This window comes from Toxorhynchites rutilus, chromosome 3 (assembly GCF_029784135.1).
Source record: "Toxorhynchites rutilus septentrionalis strain SRP chromosome 3, ASM2978413v1, whole genome shotgun sequence".
In the NCBI taxonomy this organism is placed as follows: Eukaryota; Metazoa; Arthropoda; class Insecta; order Diptera; family Culicidae; genus Toxorhynchites; species Toxorhynchites rutilus.
This window is the reverse complement of record NC_073746.1, coordinates 240914680-240935713: the sequence shown is the minus strand read 5'-3', so window position 1 is coordinate 240935713 and position 21034 is coordinate 240914680. Positions and strand designations below refer to the sequence as shown.

The 21034-nt window shown below is 37.0% G+C and overlaps 1 protein-coding gene across 1 annotated transcript in view; it reads left to right on the top strand.

Moving 5' to 3' along the window:
- The first annotated feature begins 213 nt into the window (after positions 1 to 213).
- The window catches only part of LOC129779517 (organic cation transporter protein), a 52331-nt gene continuing 31510 nt past the window's right edge, over positions 214 to 21034 (top strand). Inside the window, exon 1 of the mRNA XM_055787036.1 lies at positions 214 to 470. Coding sequence (XP_055643011.1) covers positions 425 to 470 — 46 coding nt within the window. The 5' untranslated portion in view covers positions 214 to 424. The remainder of the gene's footprint in view (positions 471 to 21034) is intronic.

Below are 21034 nucleotides of genomic sequence, written 5' to 3'. Positions count from 1 at the left end.
ATCAAGCTACTAAACCACCATGCGTTAGCGACACTTCTCTGTCATACGGGCAAATTGAATAATGCTGCTGCTGCTCTCCGGCTCTGGTAGATCGCAAACTAGAAGAAGAAACGAATGCACGAGCTGAGCCGTTTCAATTGTAGTGTCATCATCCGTGTAGCTACTGACTTTTGAAATTTGTCTCGAAGTTGCGTCCGAGGCGATTTGTGGTTTTTATTCATTCGTTGACGGTCGAACGTCGGAGAAGGCTGGTCGTGCGTTGCGTCCGGAGTTGTCAGTGCAGGATCTTCCGGTGGACATCGTCGTCGCGCCAAGTAACTGCTGCTGTGCGTTGAAAGTGCCCTATGGAAGGAATCGGTCAGTGCAAGTGCTTGGTTTGACTTGTGCTTGTGGAAAATTGTGATTCGCCGAGAGAAAGGATAAAATGGGTGAATCCAACATAGAATTGAACGCGAGGTCACAGGGAGAAGGTATGTGGTTTGAAAAACGGTATTTGATATCCTGGATACACAAACAATTTAATTGAAAGGATTTACAAAAAATACTTATTCAAAGAACAACTGTTGTTTGTATGCACTCGTTATATTTTTTCATCGTATCTGTTTGCAAAACAATTCAATCATAGTATTATCAAATAACTGATATTGTTGTACGTTGATATACTCGAAATTATCAATGAAAGCCATGTAATCTAAAGGGGTAGACAAAAAAGAGAAGGGGGGGGGGGTTGATATGGTGAGTCTATCAAGGAATAGAAATCGATCTCAATGCACCAATAACGGTTAGTGTCATTTATTCGAATTGTGTTAAGCATTACGAGCATTACGATTACGAACAGTAGCTTCTTCCGCTATGGGCACTTCTCGGCGCAACTTCTAATTGTTTTTGTAGTACTAGCAGAACAAGAACAGCGTTTTCAACTACAGACTGATACGGTTCTAGTATGATAAGTAATTCTAGTTGATATGGGTCCTATGATACCAAACACATCTGGGTGCTGGGTGTTATTAACGTTGTCTTCTTAGCGTGGGTAATTCATGAAGGGTGTTGTGTTCGGTATAACAAGCACGCGTGTGAAAACAAAATCAAATTATTTTTCTTTTTGAAGTTATATGAAGTTAAAATACTGAAAAAATCTATATAAATAAAAATGATTTGGTGTCCGTTCCTCACGATTTAACTCGAGAATGGAGTCACGGATTTAAACAGTCAGTATAAGGTTTGATTTGTCTTAGTCTGCGTCAGGTTTATATACCAAAAAGTTATGAAATCTATTCGGAAGTTTGGAAAATTGAGAAAGTCATTTTTTAGCAAATTTTGTATATCTATAGGAGAAGGGTGGTCAAGACGGACACCCCAAGTAAAAATTGAAAAGTTTTCGTGAATTCCACAAAAAATATAAAGCTATCTCACAACGAATCGATAGTCTAGGTTTCTTTTAATAATAAACATAGTTTTTAAGGCAGAAATTTTCCTAGTTCAATGTGTCCGGCATCTTTGAAAAAAAAGAAAGAATCGGTAAAGACAGACATTTGAAGAGAAAGATGTACGCTAACTGAAAATTCGAGTTCGATAAGTTTTGGATATCTCCAAATAGGCATTAAAATGATCGAACAAAATAGCTTGACTTAAATGACCCAGAAGGGCTTGTAATTTTCCTCATTTTTTATGTTTAAAATAGCTTCCGGGATTCGGAATGACTAATTCGGATTAAGTTTTAAAACCCGCTCTGCTGATTCGTCTATGATATCCTGCATACGTAGTCAGTGAGCATTTGTTAAAAAAGAAGGAGGAGATAATCAAATTGTTCTCAAAACAAAATGGTTGTCTTTCCCTTCGGTGGGGTGTCCGTCTTACCTTACTTGACTAGTATTTTTTTTAGAAATATTTCTGGAGTGAAAATGAGAAATCTTCACCGCTGAATCGATAAACTGGAAGAAAAGTGACGGCAAAACAATCACGTGACGAAAAATACCCCAAAAATTACTCGATAACAATAAGAACCTTATTTCCAGCAGACGAAAATTTACTTAACGTGTTAAAATTTAAAATAAAAACGTAATTTTTCAATCACCCTATGACGGTCTTTCCCGACCTTCCCCTACATTTAGAGACATAATAGAAAAATATTTATCCATTTATATTTTTTTCAAAATACGGTACAAATTGACAAAAAAGGACAATGGAAAATGGTCGAAAAAACGATACTGTCCCGTCCAAAACGGTACGTTTGGTCAGTTTAAGCATATCCCGCCATGGGCTTTGTTCCGTAATAGAATGATGTCAAATCCGATCAAAAACTCGGGACAATCATACTGCTTCAGAAAGGGCATCAGACTTTTTTTTTCAGAAAATCTTTCACGTAAATTGCCTGGTATACGGTCTCGGTTGCAATGAATTTGTCGGCTTCATGCCACAGGTACATATAGTCTATCTAACCAGATATGTCTTAGTTACTAGCAATTTGGACAGCTTAACATGCTTCAAAAAGCTCAGGAAGCTGTTCGCTTGGTGATGGACGATGAAACCTATGAAACCTAAGTTTCGTGGAAGTGGGTTTCAATTTCAACTTGTTTGGTGTATTTTCGTGATTTGGAGTGACTATCTTTTTAAAAGTCGACAGTCCGGTTTATTTTTTTAGCTGTAGGCGACACTCCTAGTTTGTTTGCAACATCCCGGACGGAGAAATTGGCGTTCCGCTTGAAAGCTAACCACACTGAGTGTGGCTTGACGTTATACGTAAAGGGGTTATTGTGCTAACTCGGCAAGCGAAAAGTTTGGATTTCCCCAATGCGCGAGCAAAACTCTAATGCGTTGCTCCTTTTTCTTGGACCTTAAACCTTCAAAAGGAAAGGTGTTTTGGTTCACTAAAGGCACAATCGAAAAAAGTCTACCAAATTTTGATCGAAAAAACCTTCATGAATGTATATCTGCGTTTCTATTACTAGTTGAATCAAATGACAGTAATAATGAGTGAATATCACTCAGGCTGAATGACAGAGTTATCATAATAATATCTGTGTTTTTGGTGGAACAAAATCTTTTAATCTTAGTTTTTTCTCAGAAAATCTGTATTGATATCTGTATTAAATTTATGAGTCCAATTTTGAAACATAATCTTTGCTTTAGTATCATTAACTGACATGGTTATAATCGATTCGACGATGTTGATGGTATTCAGCAAGCTTATATACTGTAGTAAAAAAGCCAAAGCTTCATTGAGATGTAATAGAAGTTTACACAGCTACATTTATCATAATACATTTCTGGTGCAAACGAAAATAAAATGTTTGTAATGAACTAAAAAGTAGCATGATAAAGTAACAATTCAAAAATGAACTAGAGAACTGTGAATGCATGAAACAGGGTCATAAAGTTGCTATGAAGCCATTTGATTACGATATGGATAAAATTGCATCATTCTAAATAAATAAGTCGGGTATGTTTTTATTCTAATTAATATGTTTTTCGAACTTCCATTGTTCAACTGTTTGTCGATAATTTGCTCCTCAAAGTGCCTGCTCTCGCCCAGTTCAGTAGCTGCTGTTTTAACAAATTCAACACCGATGATATTATGTGGCACCTGAACAGCATTATGATAACCTTGATCATAATGGCTGTTGTGCTTCGCTGGAATATCCCACCCTTTGTATACACACTTGAGGGGTTACGACATTGGACATCCTTTAGCCGACAGTCAATGGCAACATTTGGCTTTTTCCGGACGCAGGCAGGGCGCTTTGATTCAGTCCTCGTTTCTGGTGGCTACACAGATATCTATCTTGTTGGTTTTTCAAAAGCTGTTCAAAATATCCAAACTCTGGCCTTGTTACATTTAATTTGAGAGTTGCTCAAGAGTAAGTTTTTTTTGTCCTGTTTTTTTTTTTCAAAAATGACTCTTTTATATTTCTTCTTAAAAGTTTGATTCCATTTGTTCGATTAGTTCTCGAGTTGTTCAGCACCCTCTCACCCACCTCTTTAGAGAGGGGAAAGGAGTGTCTAACCACCGTAAAAACATTTATTGCACTCTTAAACCGCCATATGCCTAACTTAGTTTCATTTGCTTGATTAATTCTCGAGTAATGTAGAAATTCGTGTTTCATTTGTATGACAGCACCCCCCCCCCTAAGAGAGGGGAGGAGTATCTAACCACATTAGAATAATTTTTTGCACCCTAAAGCCTTCACATGCCAAATTTCGTTTCATTTGCTTGATCAATTCTCGGGTAATGCAGAAACTTGTGTTTCATTTGTATGGCAGCCTCCCCTTAGAGAGAGGGGTGCAGTGTCTAACCACCATAGAAACATTTATTGCACCCTAAAATTTCTACATACCAAATCTCGTTTCATTTGCTTGATTAATTCTCGAGTAATGCAGAAATTTGTGTTTCATTTGTATGGCAGCCCCCCTTTAGAGAGGGGGGAGGGATCTCAAACTATCAAACTATCACTATCCCGCTAATTAAACAAACTTTTCGTGTATTGTGCAGTACAGTTCTGTTCGCCTACAGAAGAGGAACAATTTGATGTAGCGAAACTGTAAGTTTGATAACAATAAATGAAATTAATTGCATTTTAATTTTTGCGTGTTGTGTGGGGTGACATGGACACGTTTCTGTGGGGTGAATTGGTCCTACAGGTTTGAGACTTTTTTTGGTCTAATTGATTCCAGATGTCGCTGAATTACAAAAAGAGGACATCGGCCATCGAGAACGGATTTTCTTTGACCAAGCATCAAAAGTGTTTGAAAATGCTCGACCAACAGACCAATCCAACTTTTCTGGTCTGGAATCTGGCCAAGACACCTGGTATCGATCCCAAAACATTGTTACTGATTGTAACATTATCCCAAAATACTTTAAATAAACATAAGTATGTTTTTTTCGATGAAACACACACTGGTCCAAATCACCCCGCATCAAGTTTTAATGTCCAAAAATCATCTCTTTTATTTTATGATATATTCGGTAGATTGAAGCTTTATATAATGATTAAACATTATTTATTGAGAGAAAACAAGTGTAACTTACTATACAATGTGACATTTTTTATTTAGACCGTATTGGTTTGGAAATATAAGGCGATTTGCTTAGGTGGTCCAAATTCCCCCCAAAATCACCAAAGTCTTTTCACGTTAGGTACATACGGTTCAACAATAGAAGGAGATGTCATTATAAAAAAATCCAAGTTGAGCCGTTATTTTTAGAGATAAAGGGGTGGTCCAAATCACCCCGTATGTCCAACTCACCCCGTGTACCCTACAAAGGAAAATAAAATCATACATACATGCAGATTCAATCTATTTTGACTCACTTGTTATTTTGTTTCGTGCGATCCTTCCAAAGGAATATTCATTCATTGAATGTTGTTTTCTACTCTTTGTTTTGTTATGTTTTCTATCAGTCCCGAATGAAGATGGTCGGGGAGTGTAAAATGATTATCGTGCAATCTCACGATTGTTTGCTGCATTATTTTCGCCATGATTATTTCAAGCAGATACAAGAGTGATTTATAATCAGGTGTGGAGCAATGAGCGAATGAACTTTTCCATACTTGTCCACAGGTACGTTCCTTCAACTTGGCCCAAAGTGAATTATCCGATGGATTGGCCAATCTTTTGCGGAGTTGAAGTCTGGTAGGTTTGTAGCTAGTCTCATTTTTTAACCGTTCTAGGAGTTTTTTGCATCGTTCCAAACATATTCGCTCCAATCTGGGCGTTAATTAATTCAATTAATTTATCCAATTCATTTCGACTGATGAACGCTTTGGTTTTCGAAGAGGGTTGCGTTGAATGCGCTCATGAACAACCTAGATAACATTGTGCACCCATACCGACCTCGGACGTCCCTTTTTGAACCTGTCGCCCACATTAGCTGTTTCTTTGTACTGTTGTAGTGTACGGAACACGAATCGTTCATTGATAGCAAACGGTTTGAGCAGTTCGTAGATCAGTTTTGACGTTTTCCCGCACTTCAATAACGTGGCAATCGCCACACGCTTCTCATACAGACCGAACTTTATCGTTGCTAGGAAACCGAGCAAGTACTGATGGGACCACGAAACTTGGTGAGAGTGAAGGGGAACATCGAACTACACGACGGCAATGTTAACACTTTTCTTTGCTCCAAATTTCTCTGCTGTGAGGAGCCACGATTTCACTGGCAGAATTATGGTTATACTTGATAATGTGAATACGGTATCACGATTAATTTGGACGTTCTTTCAAACATCAAAAAAATTATACAATAGTGTTTGTTTGTTTCCATATAGAAAATCCTCAAGTACCAACATACTCCAAAGACTTCTGCATTGCCTCGATATATATTCCTCCAAGAACCATGGTCGGCCGCCATCAGTTTTTTGATATAATCGAGGCATTGCCGGAGCCGCGGCTAATCTTAGGTGACCTCAACTCCCATGGAACAGCATGCGGGTCACACTACGATGACAGCCGTGCCACGTTGATTTATGATCTGTGCAACAACTTCAACATGACAGTTTTAAATACAGGGGAAGCAGCTAGCATAGCCAACCCTCCTGCACGGGCAAGCATGCTAGACATATCACTTTGCTCTTCTTCGTTATCCCTGGATTGCACGTGGAAGGTAATCCAAGATCCCCACGGTAGTGATCACCTGCCAATAATTTTATCGATCCCAATGAATCAGGTTTTCGTGAGTCAAGATTACGCTGCAAGGCGATTATGAGAATTTTTCGAAGGTAGATTTCTCAATTGCCCTCCGCTCATGTAACAATTCAGCTCTGGGGTCGGACAAGATTAAATTCAATTTGTTGAAGAATCTTCCCGACTTGGCGAAACAGCGTTTGCTGGACTTGTTCAGCTAGTTTCTGGAGCTGAATATAGTCCCACATGACTGGAGACAAGTGAGAGTGATAGCCATACGAAAACCCAACAAGCCGGCTTGCGATCACAATTCGTATAGGCCGATTGCAATGCTATCCTGTATTCGTAAATTGTTAGAGAAAATGATTCTACTTCGTTTGGACAAGTGGGTTGAAACGAACAATTTGCTGTCAAATACGCAGTTTGGCTTCCGCCGAGGTAAAGGGACGAACGATTGTCTCGCGCTGCTATCTTCTGAAATCCAAATCGCATTTGCTCGTAAAGAACAAATGGCTTCCGTTTTGCTCGATATCAAAGAGGCATTTTATTCAGTTTCAGTGGAAATTCTCTCAGAGAACTTCCATAATCATGGACCTTCGCCAATTCTGAATAATTTCCTGTACAATTTACTCTCAGAAAAGCATCATGGCAGCTTGAAATCTTCTCGATACAGTTTTATGGGCCTACCACAAGGCTCCTGCCTAAGCCCCCTCTTGTATAGTTTTTACGTCAATGATATGGATGATTGTCTAACTAGAAACTGCACGCTTAGACAACTTGCAGACAATGGAGTTATTTCCATCACGGGTACTAATCCCGCCGTTCTGCAAAAATTTTTGCAAGATACCCTGAATAACCTGTTCACGTGGGCTCTCAAGCTGGGTATCGAATTCTCTACGGAGAAAACTGAAATGGTCGTTTTTTCTAGGAAGCACGAACCCGCCCAATTCCAGCTTCACATATTCAGCAAAGCGATCAGGCACTCAATGTTTTTCAAATACCTTGGAGTATATTTTGACTCTAAATGTACCTGGGGAATACACATTGCGTATTTGAAACAGAAATGCCAGCAAAGAACCAATTTTCTCCAAACAATAACCGGAACATGGTGGGGCGCCCATCCAGGAGACCTCATTCAGTTGTACAAAACAACGATATTATCAGTGTTTGAATATGGCAGTTTTTGCTTCCGATCAGCTGCCAGGATTCATATTCTCAAGCTGGAGAGAATACAATATCGTTACTTGCGTATAGCAATGGGGTGTTTGCATTCGACACATACGATGAGTCTCGAAGTTTTGGCAGGAGTACCCCCGCTTACTCTTCGGTTCACAGAATTATCCTACAGATTTCTCATCCGTTGCAAGATCATGAATCCATTGGAGATTGATAACTTCGAAAATCTACTCCAACTGACTCCTCAGTCAAGTTTTATGTCTTTGTACCATGATTTCCTTACCCATGAAGTGCACCCTTCACCGGGCATCTTCAACCAAGTTTGCTTCCCATACTTTTGCAATTCCTCTGTCAATTTTAATCTGTCCATGCGACAAAAAATCCATGGAATCCCAGATCATCTACGCTCCGATTCTATTCCGCCGATATTTTCGGCAGAATATGGGAAAGTTAGATCTGATAAAATGTTCTTTACTGACGGTCCACTGGCTTCGGCATCTTCAATGAAAATTCCAGTGCCTCTTTCAAACTCAAAGATCCTTGTTCCATGTATGTCGCTGAAATGGGTGCGATATACTATGTTCTAGGGATCATTGAAACACTGCCCATCGACCATTATTTTATTTTTTCAGACAGTCTCAGCTCAATAGAGGCAATCCGCTCAATGAAAGTTGATAAACGCTCATCTTATTTCCTAACAAGAATAAGACAATTATTGAGTGTTTTGGTCGAAAAATTATTCAAGATAACTTTAGCATGGGTTCCCTCTCATTGCTCGATTCCAGGGAATGAGAAAGCGGATTCGCTAGCTAAGGTGGGCGCTTCAGAAGGCACACTTTTTGAAAGGCAAATTGCTTATAACGAATTTTCTCACATTCCTCGTCAGGACACACTCGTTAGTTGGCAGCGCATGTGGAGTGAAGATGAATTCGGTCGCTGGTTACACGCGATTATCCCTAAGGTTTCGACGAAAGCTTGGTTTAAAGGGTTGAATGTAGGTCGTGATTTCATTCGCGTGATATCTCGGCTTATGTCCAATCACTACAACCTAAACGCGCATCTCTATCGCATTGGACTCGCAGCAAACAATCTATGTGATTGTGGCGATGGCTACCACGACATCGAGCATATTGTCTGGTCGTGTATCCGATTCCATGCTGCTCGCTCTCAGCTCTCTAGAGCACTGAGAGCAAAAGGCAGACAATCGGATATCCCCGTCCGGGATATCTTAGGTAGCCGTGATCCTGATCTTCTGCTTCATCTATACCTGTTCCTCAGAAACGCCGATGTCAACGTTAAATGATGTTTCCTTCGTTGTGTCCGTGTTTCATATCCCTCCTATCCGATCTATAAACTTTTACTTAGTCGCGGCAATACATACACACACTCTTTACAGATACACGGGCCAAAGGTTGTGCAGTCCACTGATCATTCAACAAGAGCCAAAGGTTGTACCGCTCATGACAACTCTACACGAGCTGATGTTTGCGCCGGCTAGTGACCATTCTATCCTGGATTCCTCGAGTCGAGAAGACGCACCACGCTAGATATGGGGTACAAACTAGGGGGGCGTTGCTGATTAATGATCAGCTGCATCCCAATAGGAAGTATCCCGTGTCGGGCACAGGTACAGAGCATTGGAGACAGCAACACCACAATTACGAAAACACTTGTAATACTAACCTCGAGCCAACCGCGAGTAATCGGTTACATATTACTAACATAGTTATAAGGCAAACATTGTCGAAATATTGAACTCTCGGCCCCGTCAGGTTGACGCCATATGAGCCTTAATAAAAATATATATTTTGGATAAAAAAAACATACTCCAACACCGTTTCGACTTCACTCACTACTTTTCTTAAGCGTTTTATCTAAACCAGCTTGAATGTAAGAGATAGTGTTGCGAAGAGTGTTTTCCAAATGACTGTCAGTGGTTTTGTTCCTTGACTTTGATTTCACTTCTTTCATAACTGAAACAAATGCTAACAAATATTTGTGGATTCACACGAAGAGGTAATAAAATGAGCATGTTTTATTAGTTCTGGAAACCGTGCTTCTGGAACAAAATTTGGAGTAGAAATCCAAGACATCATGGTTTTCAAATTTCTCAGCTCTAAAGCTCTAAACACACTGCCTTTCAATTAGATCCATCTGCATGTTTTCAGTGCCATGTACATCATTGAAACTGAATGGAGTAGAGAAAATTGGAGAATTATTTCATATGCTTGGTACTTCAACCAAAATCTGCGAGAGAAACCAGCATTAATCGACTGGAGTGCGTCAACATTTCTCCTAGTTATCGACACATGAGAAATTCTCAAAGTCAGAAAATTGATAATAAATTAAAATTTCCCATTTGTTGTTTGAACTGGAGTTTTTTTCTGAATGAAAAAAAAAGAAATAAAGAAAAGAAGCTTGGAACTCACGATGATCCGATGCGTGCGAGTTAATTGATGATGTTGGCGATATCCTTCAAGACATCCTCGAATCCTGCATCCATAGGAATAAGGCAAGCCAATTCCTCGATAACTTCGAAATCCTTCTCTCATCTCTCACCACTGAATAAAATCGATAGTCGACAGCTCGACAATTTTCGCAAAGAATCTGGTATCAAACTTAGTATTCTTATCGCATGTTTCGACTCATGTTTTCGTTTCAGATTGAATCTTCAAAGCAGCAGTAGCTTCATTGCAAATCAAATAAACCATGATTTATGAACGTAAAAAAGTATAATTCAGACTATTTTCCCTGGATTACACGTCCTTCGTCAGTCATTTTTTTTACCAAAGCAGGCTTCCATTTTGCTTTAATTTACACAAAACACACTGCGATAAAAAAGAGATTGCCAATAGACACTGAAATAGTGAATGAACTCGACTGCCCTTTGATGACGAGAGCACATCAAAATCGAATGAATTATCTTCTAAACTTCTCTCTCTCTCTCTCTCTCTCTCTCTCTCTCTTATGAACTCACGCGTACATACACCCCATTCTCTCTATCATAAGATTCTTGAAAAAGTTTCCAGCAGTTAAGCCTGGTTTATACGTTGTCAGTTACTCGGTTGCGAGTAAAATCCAAACGATCCAAAGAATTACGCACGTACCCATACCACGAAATTTGACATTTGATTTGCATGTATCGGGCTACTCGCAACCGAGCTTCTTCAAAGTTTTTTGGCTACTCACCCGTTTTCCCATACATACAAATCAAATATCAAATTTCATGGTATAGGTACGTTCGTATTTTTTCGGAACGTTTGACGTTTACTCGCAACCGAGCAACTGACAACTTAAAAACCCGGTTTTACTGCCGTTACTTGTACAAATTTATGCGAGTGTGAGGAGAACAGAACCAAAAAACGTGAAAAGGTTCTTTGAGTACTAACGAGAACAATTGTGAGAAGGTTAAATTAGCACAGAAAAAACGGAAAATAAACGTAAAAATTATCAGCTTAGATACACATGATTAACAAGAATTACTCACAAAGTTATTTTTATTCAATTGTATGGAAGAATTTTCAACTATATTCTTAATTTCGCTCATATGATTTTTTTTTCAATCAGGTTGCGGGCAGCATAAACAAGGCCGGATGGCCGCAGGTTGGCCACCACTGATCTGGACTATTTCAAATGAAATATGAATAAAATAGATTAGACAGAAAGAAAAATATTATTGATAAATAATGTTGCGTTCGAGATCATTGTGATTGATTTTTTTTTCATATACTTCGTCGTTTACCTATTCATTCACAAATTCACAATACATCAATCTAATTATAACGGTACAATCTAAAAACCAAGATAACGCTGAACTTGAATTTCCCAGATACAAACACCGGTAATGATTGTGTGAAACATTGGTTTGATTGAGCAATACTGATGTTTACAGCTGCGACAAACAAAACATAAACAATTAGACAAGTGATTAGCTCTGATTTATCATACGCAGACAAGCAGACGAGTACGCGCTCGGTGAAGTTGGGGTAAATTTGAGATGCAATTTAGCATTTTCCAGTTGTATCAGGCGTAATTTTGACAAATCGCACTTTCTCATTCTCCATCTTTATTATTCTGGTCTTCGAAATGATGTGAAACTGAACAAACAAGCCATTATCGTGAACGGATGGCATGTAACTAATTGAGTAGAAATAGTAATGTGATCCCATCAACAGTACATGAGCTCAGCAGTGACAACATTTCATTTGAAATGCACTGTAGTTATAGCAATTGAATGTGTGTTGTTCATCAATTGAAGTGTATTGTTTATTATCATTACTGCAACAACGTGAATCGTTCAGCTGTCAGTTTCTAGTACCACGTGTTCTGGAGTAGGTGTTACTGAAGTAAAATGTGATTAAATGGTGTGTTCGATAAAAAATGTACACAAAGAGCCTAGCCCCCAAACCAAATCACTCGCCCAAATGAAAATATTGGATAGAGTACTAAATGAGAAATTTTGACTATTTTTTAACCCCTACGAGGTTCATCATAGGATCTATAGCAAAAAACGTAGTTTTTTGCATCTTATGATGGTGTATTTAGAAATATTATCGAAAAAATTTTCATCGAAAATTTAAGTACTAAAAAATACTTGAAATATTGAATTTTTTTGGTGTTTTATTATTAGATTAGAGATTTACTACTACTCTAATTCGTATTTAAATGAGTTCTTGCACTTTTTCTAGATATGTGTGTTTTTTTGAGAATTTTATCAATGTTTTGAAGGTATGAAGGTATGGAAAAAAAATAATCATCGAATTTAAAGAACCGACCATGTACATTTTGTTTATTGACCCAAAAAATGACCAAAAATTTCATCTCAATCGGACATGATTTAGGGGTGCCTCAAAGCACTCAAAGTTTTGATTTTTGTAAAAAAATACACTTCGTTTTTAAGAGGCTTCAAACTATTCACTATATTCTCTATTGAAAAAAGTTCAGAGCATTAATGTCGAAAGTCTTCATAGTGTAGATTAGGGGTTCTCAAATGGTGCTCCACGGAAAAGTGATGCTGCCCGAAGTTATAGCAAAAGCTCCCATTTGAAAACTCACTTTGAAAAAAAAAACTTTAATTTATTTTAACTGGACATATAGTGATACACCTCATTCACTCCGCGTCAGATATCGTGGAACTGCGACGCGCAACCGCAATAGAGTTGGGTAACGTCAATGCAAACAAGATTTGTTGTATTGATCAAAAAAATGCAGGTGCTCCTTCAAACACTTTTGCTATAAAAAGTGCTACGCCTAGAAAAAATCTGAAAACAACAGTTATCGATACTCCACCATGGTTTCCCGACATGAATCACATTGAAAAACTATGAGAGTATCTGGGCAGGAAAGATAGGAACAATCTGATATCTAACAAAAACGTCCTTCAATAACACTTGATGGATGGATGGATGGATGAATGAGATTGATCAACACTTTTTTATGAACTAAAACATGTTGAGCCTCTGCTTTGATTTTGAAATTTGCTTACATGGCGTCCAAGTAAGAGAAGCCACACATCAACGGTTTGCTCGCGCATCGCGGAAATCCGAACAACCCGTATATAGATTTAATATTATAAGTTAGTAAAATTAATTATTATAAGTTAATATAAGTGTTCTCGGAACGTTGATCGATTGCCAGTAACTCTGGATCGGGGGAAAATTAAAAAAAAATCATGGAATGAAAAACTCTGTATCAACATTACAGCAATTCCAAATGAAATCGTTCTGAAAATGCAGATTTTAAAAACTTGTATTTTTGATTCCAATGAAAGTGTGTATTCCGTTTGGGTTGGAGGAAATATGAGTTTTCCACAGCAATTGGGAATTTTTTGACTCAAGCCTAACTTTTGAAAAGGGCGTATCGATTTGAGTATGAGAAATCTCTGATAATTTATATCTCAAAAACTATGAGTCATACCGAAATAGTGTCTTATAAAGAGTTATAGAGTATTGATGGTTAAATATGAAAAACTGAGAAAACTGAGAAAAAAATTAGTACTCTTTTTTTTATTTACAAAATAAAAATTCTATTTGCAATATCCAAAATACATATTTTTTAATTTTTTTTAAATTTTTTCATACAAAATAGAAGTCATGTAGAAAATTCAAAAAATTGATCCAAGATGGTAAAACTATTTTTGACGAACTTTGTGGAACATCGAATTATTAGGAATTCTCGAAACTTCGAGTTTTTGTATGTTAGCTGTCATTTTTAATCACAAATTATGAATCCTGATGTTATTTAAAACAAAAAAGGTTATTATCAATTTCCTTCTAAATGCAACCATTCTCGAGATATTAAAAAAAATATTTCTAATTTCTTGTTTTTTTTTATAGTAAATAATCACTTTTAATGTGTTTGTCGAGTTATACCGTCATGCTCATGAAATTTTATGAATTTGCTTATATTTTCCAACAACTTTTCCGAATACATCATTATGGTTCATTTTTTGACTCAAGTGTAACTTTTGAAAAGGTAGTATCGATTTTAATTAGAGAAATCTTTGATAATTTATATCTCAAAAAATATGAGTCGTACCGAAATAGTGTGTTAGAAAGAGTTATAGAGTATTGTTGGCTTAATTTGAAAAAAAATATACACTGAGAAGAAAAATTAGTATTCTTTTTTTATTTACAAAATAAAATTTAAATTTGCGGTTTAAAAAAATATGTTTTTTTAATATTTTTTTCAATTTTTTCATATAGAACAGAAGTTATGTAGAAAATTTAAAAAATGGGCCCAAGATGGTAAAACTATTTTTGACGAAAATTTTGGAACATCGCATTTTTAGGAATTTTCGAAACTTCGAATTTTTGTATGTTAGCAATCAATTGGGCCCAAGATGGTAAAACTATTTTTACAAATTATGAATCCTGATGTGATTTAAAACAAAAAAGGTTAATTATAAGCAAATTCATAAAATTTCATGAACATGACGGTATAACACGACAAACGTATTAAAAGAGATTATTTACTATAAAAAAGATAATAAATTAGAAATATTTTTTTAAATATCTCGAGAATGGTTGCATTTAGAAGGAGATTGATAATAATCTTTTTTGTTTTAAATCACATCAGAATTTATAATTTGTGGCTAAGAATGATTGCTAACATACAAAAATTCGAAGTTTCGAAAATTCCTAAAAATTCGATGTTCCACAAATTTCGTCAAAAATAGTTTTACCATCTTGGGTCCATTTTTTAAATTTTCTACATGACTTCTATTTTATATGAAAAATTGATAAAAATATAAAAAAATACATGTTTTTTGATATCGCAAGTTAATATTTTATTTTGTAAATAAAAAAACAGGAAGTGGGTTATATCTATGGTATAACCGCAAGGGTGACGTAGGACTATAGTTGATTTAGAGATCATTTGTTCGAAGTTGAATCTAAATCCATTCTGAATGAATGAATAAATGAATATTTGGGGGACTTCGAAAACGAGAGCGTTACGTTGGAGGCACAAGGTTTAATGCATCCAATATAGGATACGAAAAACCTTGTTCTGAAGAATAATCTTCAGAAGCTAACCTGCTAACTGTACTTGATTGACAAACCCAAATGTATTATATGGATATTTTATGGATAGAAAACATTAAAATGAACTCTTTCGCTTGAATGTAATTTTCAATTCCAAGGGGAACTGGCAGATTATTTTCCAGCAACGATTAGATATTTCCACATTTTCCTCGATACTGGAAGCCCACCAGTGGTTAATACTAACTCGATAACCACCTGTTAATATTTAGTACTTGATTGAAAAATATTTGGTCACAGTGTTACATGGATAGAAAACATTAAAATAAACTCTTTCACATGAATGTATTTTCAAATTCCCAGAGGAACTGGCAGATCATTTTCCAGCAATGATTAGACCTTTCCGGAACTTTCTCGATGCTGAATGGCATCCAAACGGAAAGAATTCTGCGCGTGTATGTGTCGATCCTTCGCCGTTCACCTCCTCCAGCACGTTAGGCAACGATGGTGTCTTGTCGATGTCCTCACGAAAAATGAATGTGTCTCACCATCAGAATATCGCTTAAGTATGCTTTTTGTGTGTGATTGAATCGAGAAAAGGTGTGGTTTACGATGGCAATTTGGAAGGCAAACTAGAGGGGAATGAACTCTCTGAGCTCGGAACTTTCGGCGACTGAGCAATAATCGATTGCGGGCGCATACAATATTGGATACGGAAATATCCTACTGATGGGGAAGAATAATCTTCTGAGGCTATCCTGTTGATTGCGATTGATTGAAAAATCACACAACCAAATGTATTTGGTCACAGTGTTACATGGATAGAAAACATTCAAATAAACTCTTTCACATGAATGTATTTTTAAATTCCCAGAGGAACTGGCAGATTATTTTCCAGCAATGATTAGATCTTTCCGGAACTTTCTCGATGCTGAATGGCATCCAAACGGAAAGAATTCTGCGCGTGTATGTGTCGATCCTTCGCCGTTCACCTCCTCCAGCACGTTAGGCAACGATGGTGTCTTGTCGATGTCCTCACGAAAAATGAATGTGTCTCACCACCAGAATATCGCTTAAGTATGCTTTTTGTGTGTGATTGAATCGAGAAAAGGTGTGGTTTACGATGGCAATTTGGAAGGCAAACTAGAGGGGAATGAACTCTCTGAGCTCGGAACTTTCGGCGACTGAGCAATAATCGATTGCGGGCGCATACAATATTGGATACGGAAATATCCTACTGATGGGGAAGAATAATCTTCTGAGGCTATCCTGTTGATTGCGATTGATTGAAAAATCACACAACCAAATGTATTTGGTCACAGTGTTACATGGATAGAAAACATTCAAATAAACTCTTTCACATGAATGTATTTTTAAATTCCCAGAGGAACTGGCAGATTATTTTCAGTAACGATTAGATATTTTCACATTTTCCTCGATTTCGGAAGCCCACCAGTGGTTAATACTAACTCGATAGTTTTTTTAATATTTTTTTCAATTTTTTCATATAGAACAGAAGTTATGTAGAAAATTTAAAAAATGGGCCCAAGATGGTAAAACTATTTTTGACGAAAATTTTGGAACATCGCATTTTTAGGAATTTTCGAAACTTCGAATTTTTGTATGTTAGCAATCAATTGGGCCCAAGATGGTAAAACTATTTTTACAAATTATGAATCCTGATGTGATTTAAAACAAAAAAGGTTAATTATAAGCAAATTCATAAAATTTCATGAACATGACGGTATAACACGACAAACGTATTAAAAGAGATTATTTACTATAAAAAAGATAATAAATTAGAAATATTTTTTTAAATATCTCGAGAATGGCATTTAGAAGGAGATTGATAATAATCTTTTTTGTTTTAAATCACATCAGAATTTATAATTTGTGGCTAAGAATGATTGCTAACATACAAAAATTCGAAGTTTCGAAAATTCCTAAAAATTCGATGTTCCACAAATTTCGTCAAAAATAGTTTTACCATCTTGGGTCCATTTTTTAAATTTTCTACATGACTTCTATTTTATATGAAAAATTGATAAAAATATAAAAAAATACATGTTTTTTGATATCGCAAGTTAATATTTTATTTTGTAAATAAAAAAAACAGGAAGTGGGTTATATCTATGGTATAACCGCAAGGGTGACGTAGGACTATAGTTGATTTAGAGATCATTTGTTCGAAGTTGAATCTAAATCCATTCTGAATGAATGAATAAATGAATATTTGGGGGACTTCGAAAACGAGAGCGTTACGTTGGAGGCACAAGGTTTAATGCATCCAATATAGGATACGAAAAACCTTGTTCTGAAGAATAATCTTCAGAAGCTAACCTGCTAACTGTACTTGATTGACAAACCCAAATGTATTATATGGATATTTTATGGATAGAAAACATTAAAATGAACTCTTTCGCTTGAATGTAATTTTCAATTCCAAGGGGAACTGGCAGATTATTTTCCAGCAACGATTAGATATTTCCACATTTTCCTCGATACTGGAAGCCCACCAGTGGTTAATACTAACTCGATAACCACCTGTTAATATTTAGTACTTGATTGAAAAATATTTGGTCACAGTGTTACATGGATAGAAAACATTAAAATAAACTCTTTCACATGAATGTATTTTCAAATTCCCAGAGGAACTGGCAGATCATTTTCCAGCAATGATTAGATCTTTCCGGAACTTTCTCGATGCTGAATGGCATCCAAACGGAAAGAATTCTGCGCGTGTATGTGTCGATCCTTCGCCGTCCACCTCCTCCAGCACGTTAGGCAACGATGGTGTCTTGTCGATGTCCTCACGAAAAATGAATGTGTCTCACCATCAGAATATCGCTTAAGTATGCTTTTTGTGTGTGATTGAATCGAGAAAAGGTGTGGTTTACGATGGCAATTTGGAAGGCAAACTAGAGGGGAATGATCTCTCTGAGCTCGGAACTTTCGGCGACTGAGCAATAATCGATTGCGGGCGCATACAATATTGGATACGGAAATATCCTACTGATGGGGAAGAATAATCTTCTGAGGCTATCCTGTTGATTGCGATTGATTGAAAAATCACACAACCAATTGTATTTGGTCACAGTGTTACATGGATAGAAAACATTCAAATAAACTCTTTCACATGAATGTATTTTTAAATTCCCAGAGGAACTGGCAGATTATTTTCCAGCAATGATTAGATCTTTCCGGAACTTTCTCGATGCTGAATGGCATCCAAACGGAAAGAATTCTGCGCGTGTATGTGTCGATCCTTCGCCGTCCACCTCCTCCAGCACGTTAGGCAACGATGTTGTCTTGTCGATGTCCTCACGAAAAATGAATGTGTCTCACCATCAGAATATCGCTTAAGTATGCTTTTTGTGTGTGATTGAATCGAGAAAAGGTGTGGTTTACGATGGCAATTTGGAAGGCAAACTAGAGGGGAATGAACTCTCTGAGCTCGGAACTTTCGGCGACTGAGCAATAATCGATTGCGGGCGCATACAATATTGGATACGGAAATATCCTACTGATGGGGAAGAATAATCTTCTGAGGCTATCCTGTTGATTGCGATTGATTGAAAAATCACACAACCAAATGTATTTGGTCACAGTGTTACATGGATAGAAAACATTCAAATAAACTCTTTCACATGAATGTATTTTTAAATTCCCAGAGGAACTGGCAGATTATTTTCAGTAACGATTAGATATTTCCACATTTTCCTCGATTGCGGAAGCCCACCAGTGGTTAATACTAACTCGATAACCACCTGTTAATAGTACTTGATTGAAAAATATTTGGTCACAGTGTTACATGGATAGAAAACATTCAAATAAACTTTTTCACATGAATGTATTTTTAAATTCCAAGAGGAACTAGCAGATTATTTTCAGTAATGAATAGATATTTCCACATTTTCCTCGATACTGGAAGCCCACCAGTGGTTAATACTAACTCGATAACCACCTGTTAATAGTACTTGATTGAAAAATATTTGGTCACAGTGTTACACGGATAGAAAACATTCAAATAAACTCTTTCACGTGAATGTATTTTTGAATTCCCAGAGGAACTGGCAGATTATTTTCCAGCAATGATTAGATCTTTCCGGAACTTTCTCTATGCTGAATGGCATCCAAACGGAAAGAATTCTGCGCGTGTATGTGTCGATCCTTCGCCGTCCACCTCCTCCAGCACGTTAGGCAACGATGTTGTCTTGTCGATGTCCTCACGAAAAATGAATGTGTCTCACCATCAGAATATCGCTTAAGTATGCTTTTTGTGTGTGATTGAATCGAGAGAAGGTGTGGTTTACGATGGCAATTTGGAAGGCAAACTAGAGGGGAATGAACTCTCTGAGCTCGGAACTTTCGGCGACTGAGCAATAATCGATTGCGGGCGCATACAATATTGGATACGGAAATATCCTACTGATGGGGAAGAATAATCTTCTGAGGCTATCCTGTTGATTGCGATTGATTGAAAAATCACACAACCAAATGTATTTGGTCACAGTATTACATGGATAGAAAACATTCAAATAAACTCTTTCACATGAATGTATTTTTAAATTCCCAGAGGAACTGGCAGATTATTTTCAGTAACGATTAGATATTTCCACATTTTCCTCGATTTCGGAAGCCCACCAGTGGTTAATACTAACTCGATAACCACCTGTTAATAGTACTTGATTGAAAAATATTTGGTCACAGTGTTACACGGATAGAAAACATTCAAATAAACTCTTTCACGTGAATGTATTTTTGAATTCCCAGAGGAACTGGCAGATTATTTTCCAGCAATGATTAGATCTTTCCGGAACTTTCTCTATGCTGAATGGCATCCAAACGGAAAGAATTCTGCGCGTGTATGTGTCGATCCTTCGCCGTCCACCTCCTCCAGCACGTTAGGCAACGATGTTGTCTTGTCGATGTCCTCACGAAAAATGAATGTGTCTCACCACCAGAATATCGCTTAAGTATGCTTTTTGTGTGTGATTGAATCGAGAGAAGGTGTGGTTTACGATGGCAATTTGGAAGGCAAACTAGAGGGGAATGAACTCTCTGAGCTCGGAACTTTCGGCGACTGAGCAATAATCGATTGCGGGCGCATACAATATTGGATACGGAAATATCCTACTGATGGGGAAGAATAATCTTCTGAGGCTATCCTGTTGATTGCGATTGATTGAAAAATCACACAACCAAATGTATTTGGTCACAGTATTACATGGATAGAAAACATTCAAATAAACTCTTTCACATGAATGTATTTTTAAATTCCCAGAGGAACTGGCAGATTATTTTCAGTAACGATTAGATATTTCCACATTTTCCTCGATTTCGGAAGCCCACCAGTGGTTAATACTAACTCGATAACCACCTGTTAATAGTACTTGATTGAAAAATATTTGGTCACAGTGTTACATGGATAGAAAACATTCAAATAAACTTTTTCACATGAATGTATTTTTAAATTCCAAGAGGAACTAGCAGATTATTTTCAGTAACGAATAGATATTTCCACATTTTCCTCGATACTGGAAGCCCACCAGTGGTTAATTCTAACTCGATAACCACCTGTTAATAGTACTTGATTGAAAAATATTTGGTCACAGTGTTACACGGATAGAAAAATTCAAATAAACTCTTTCACGTGAATGTATTTTTGAATTCCCAGAGGAACTGGCAGATTATTTTCCAGCAATGATTAGATCTTTCCGGAACTTTCTCGATGCTGAATGGCATCAAAACGG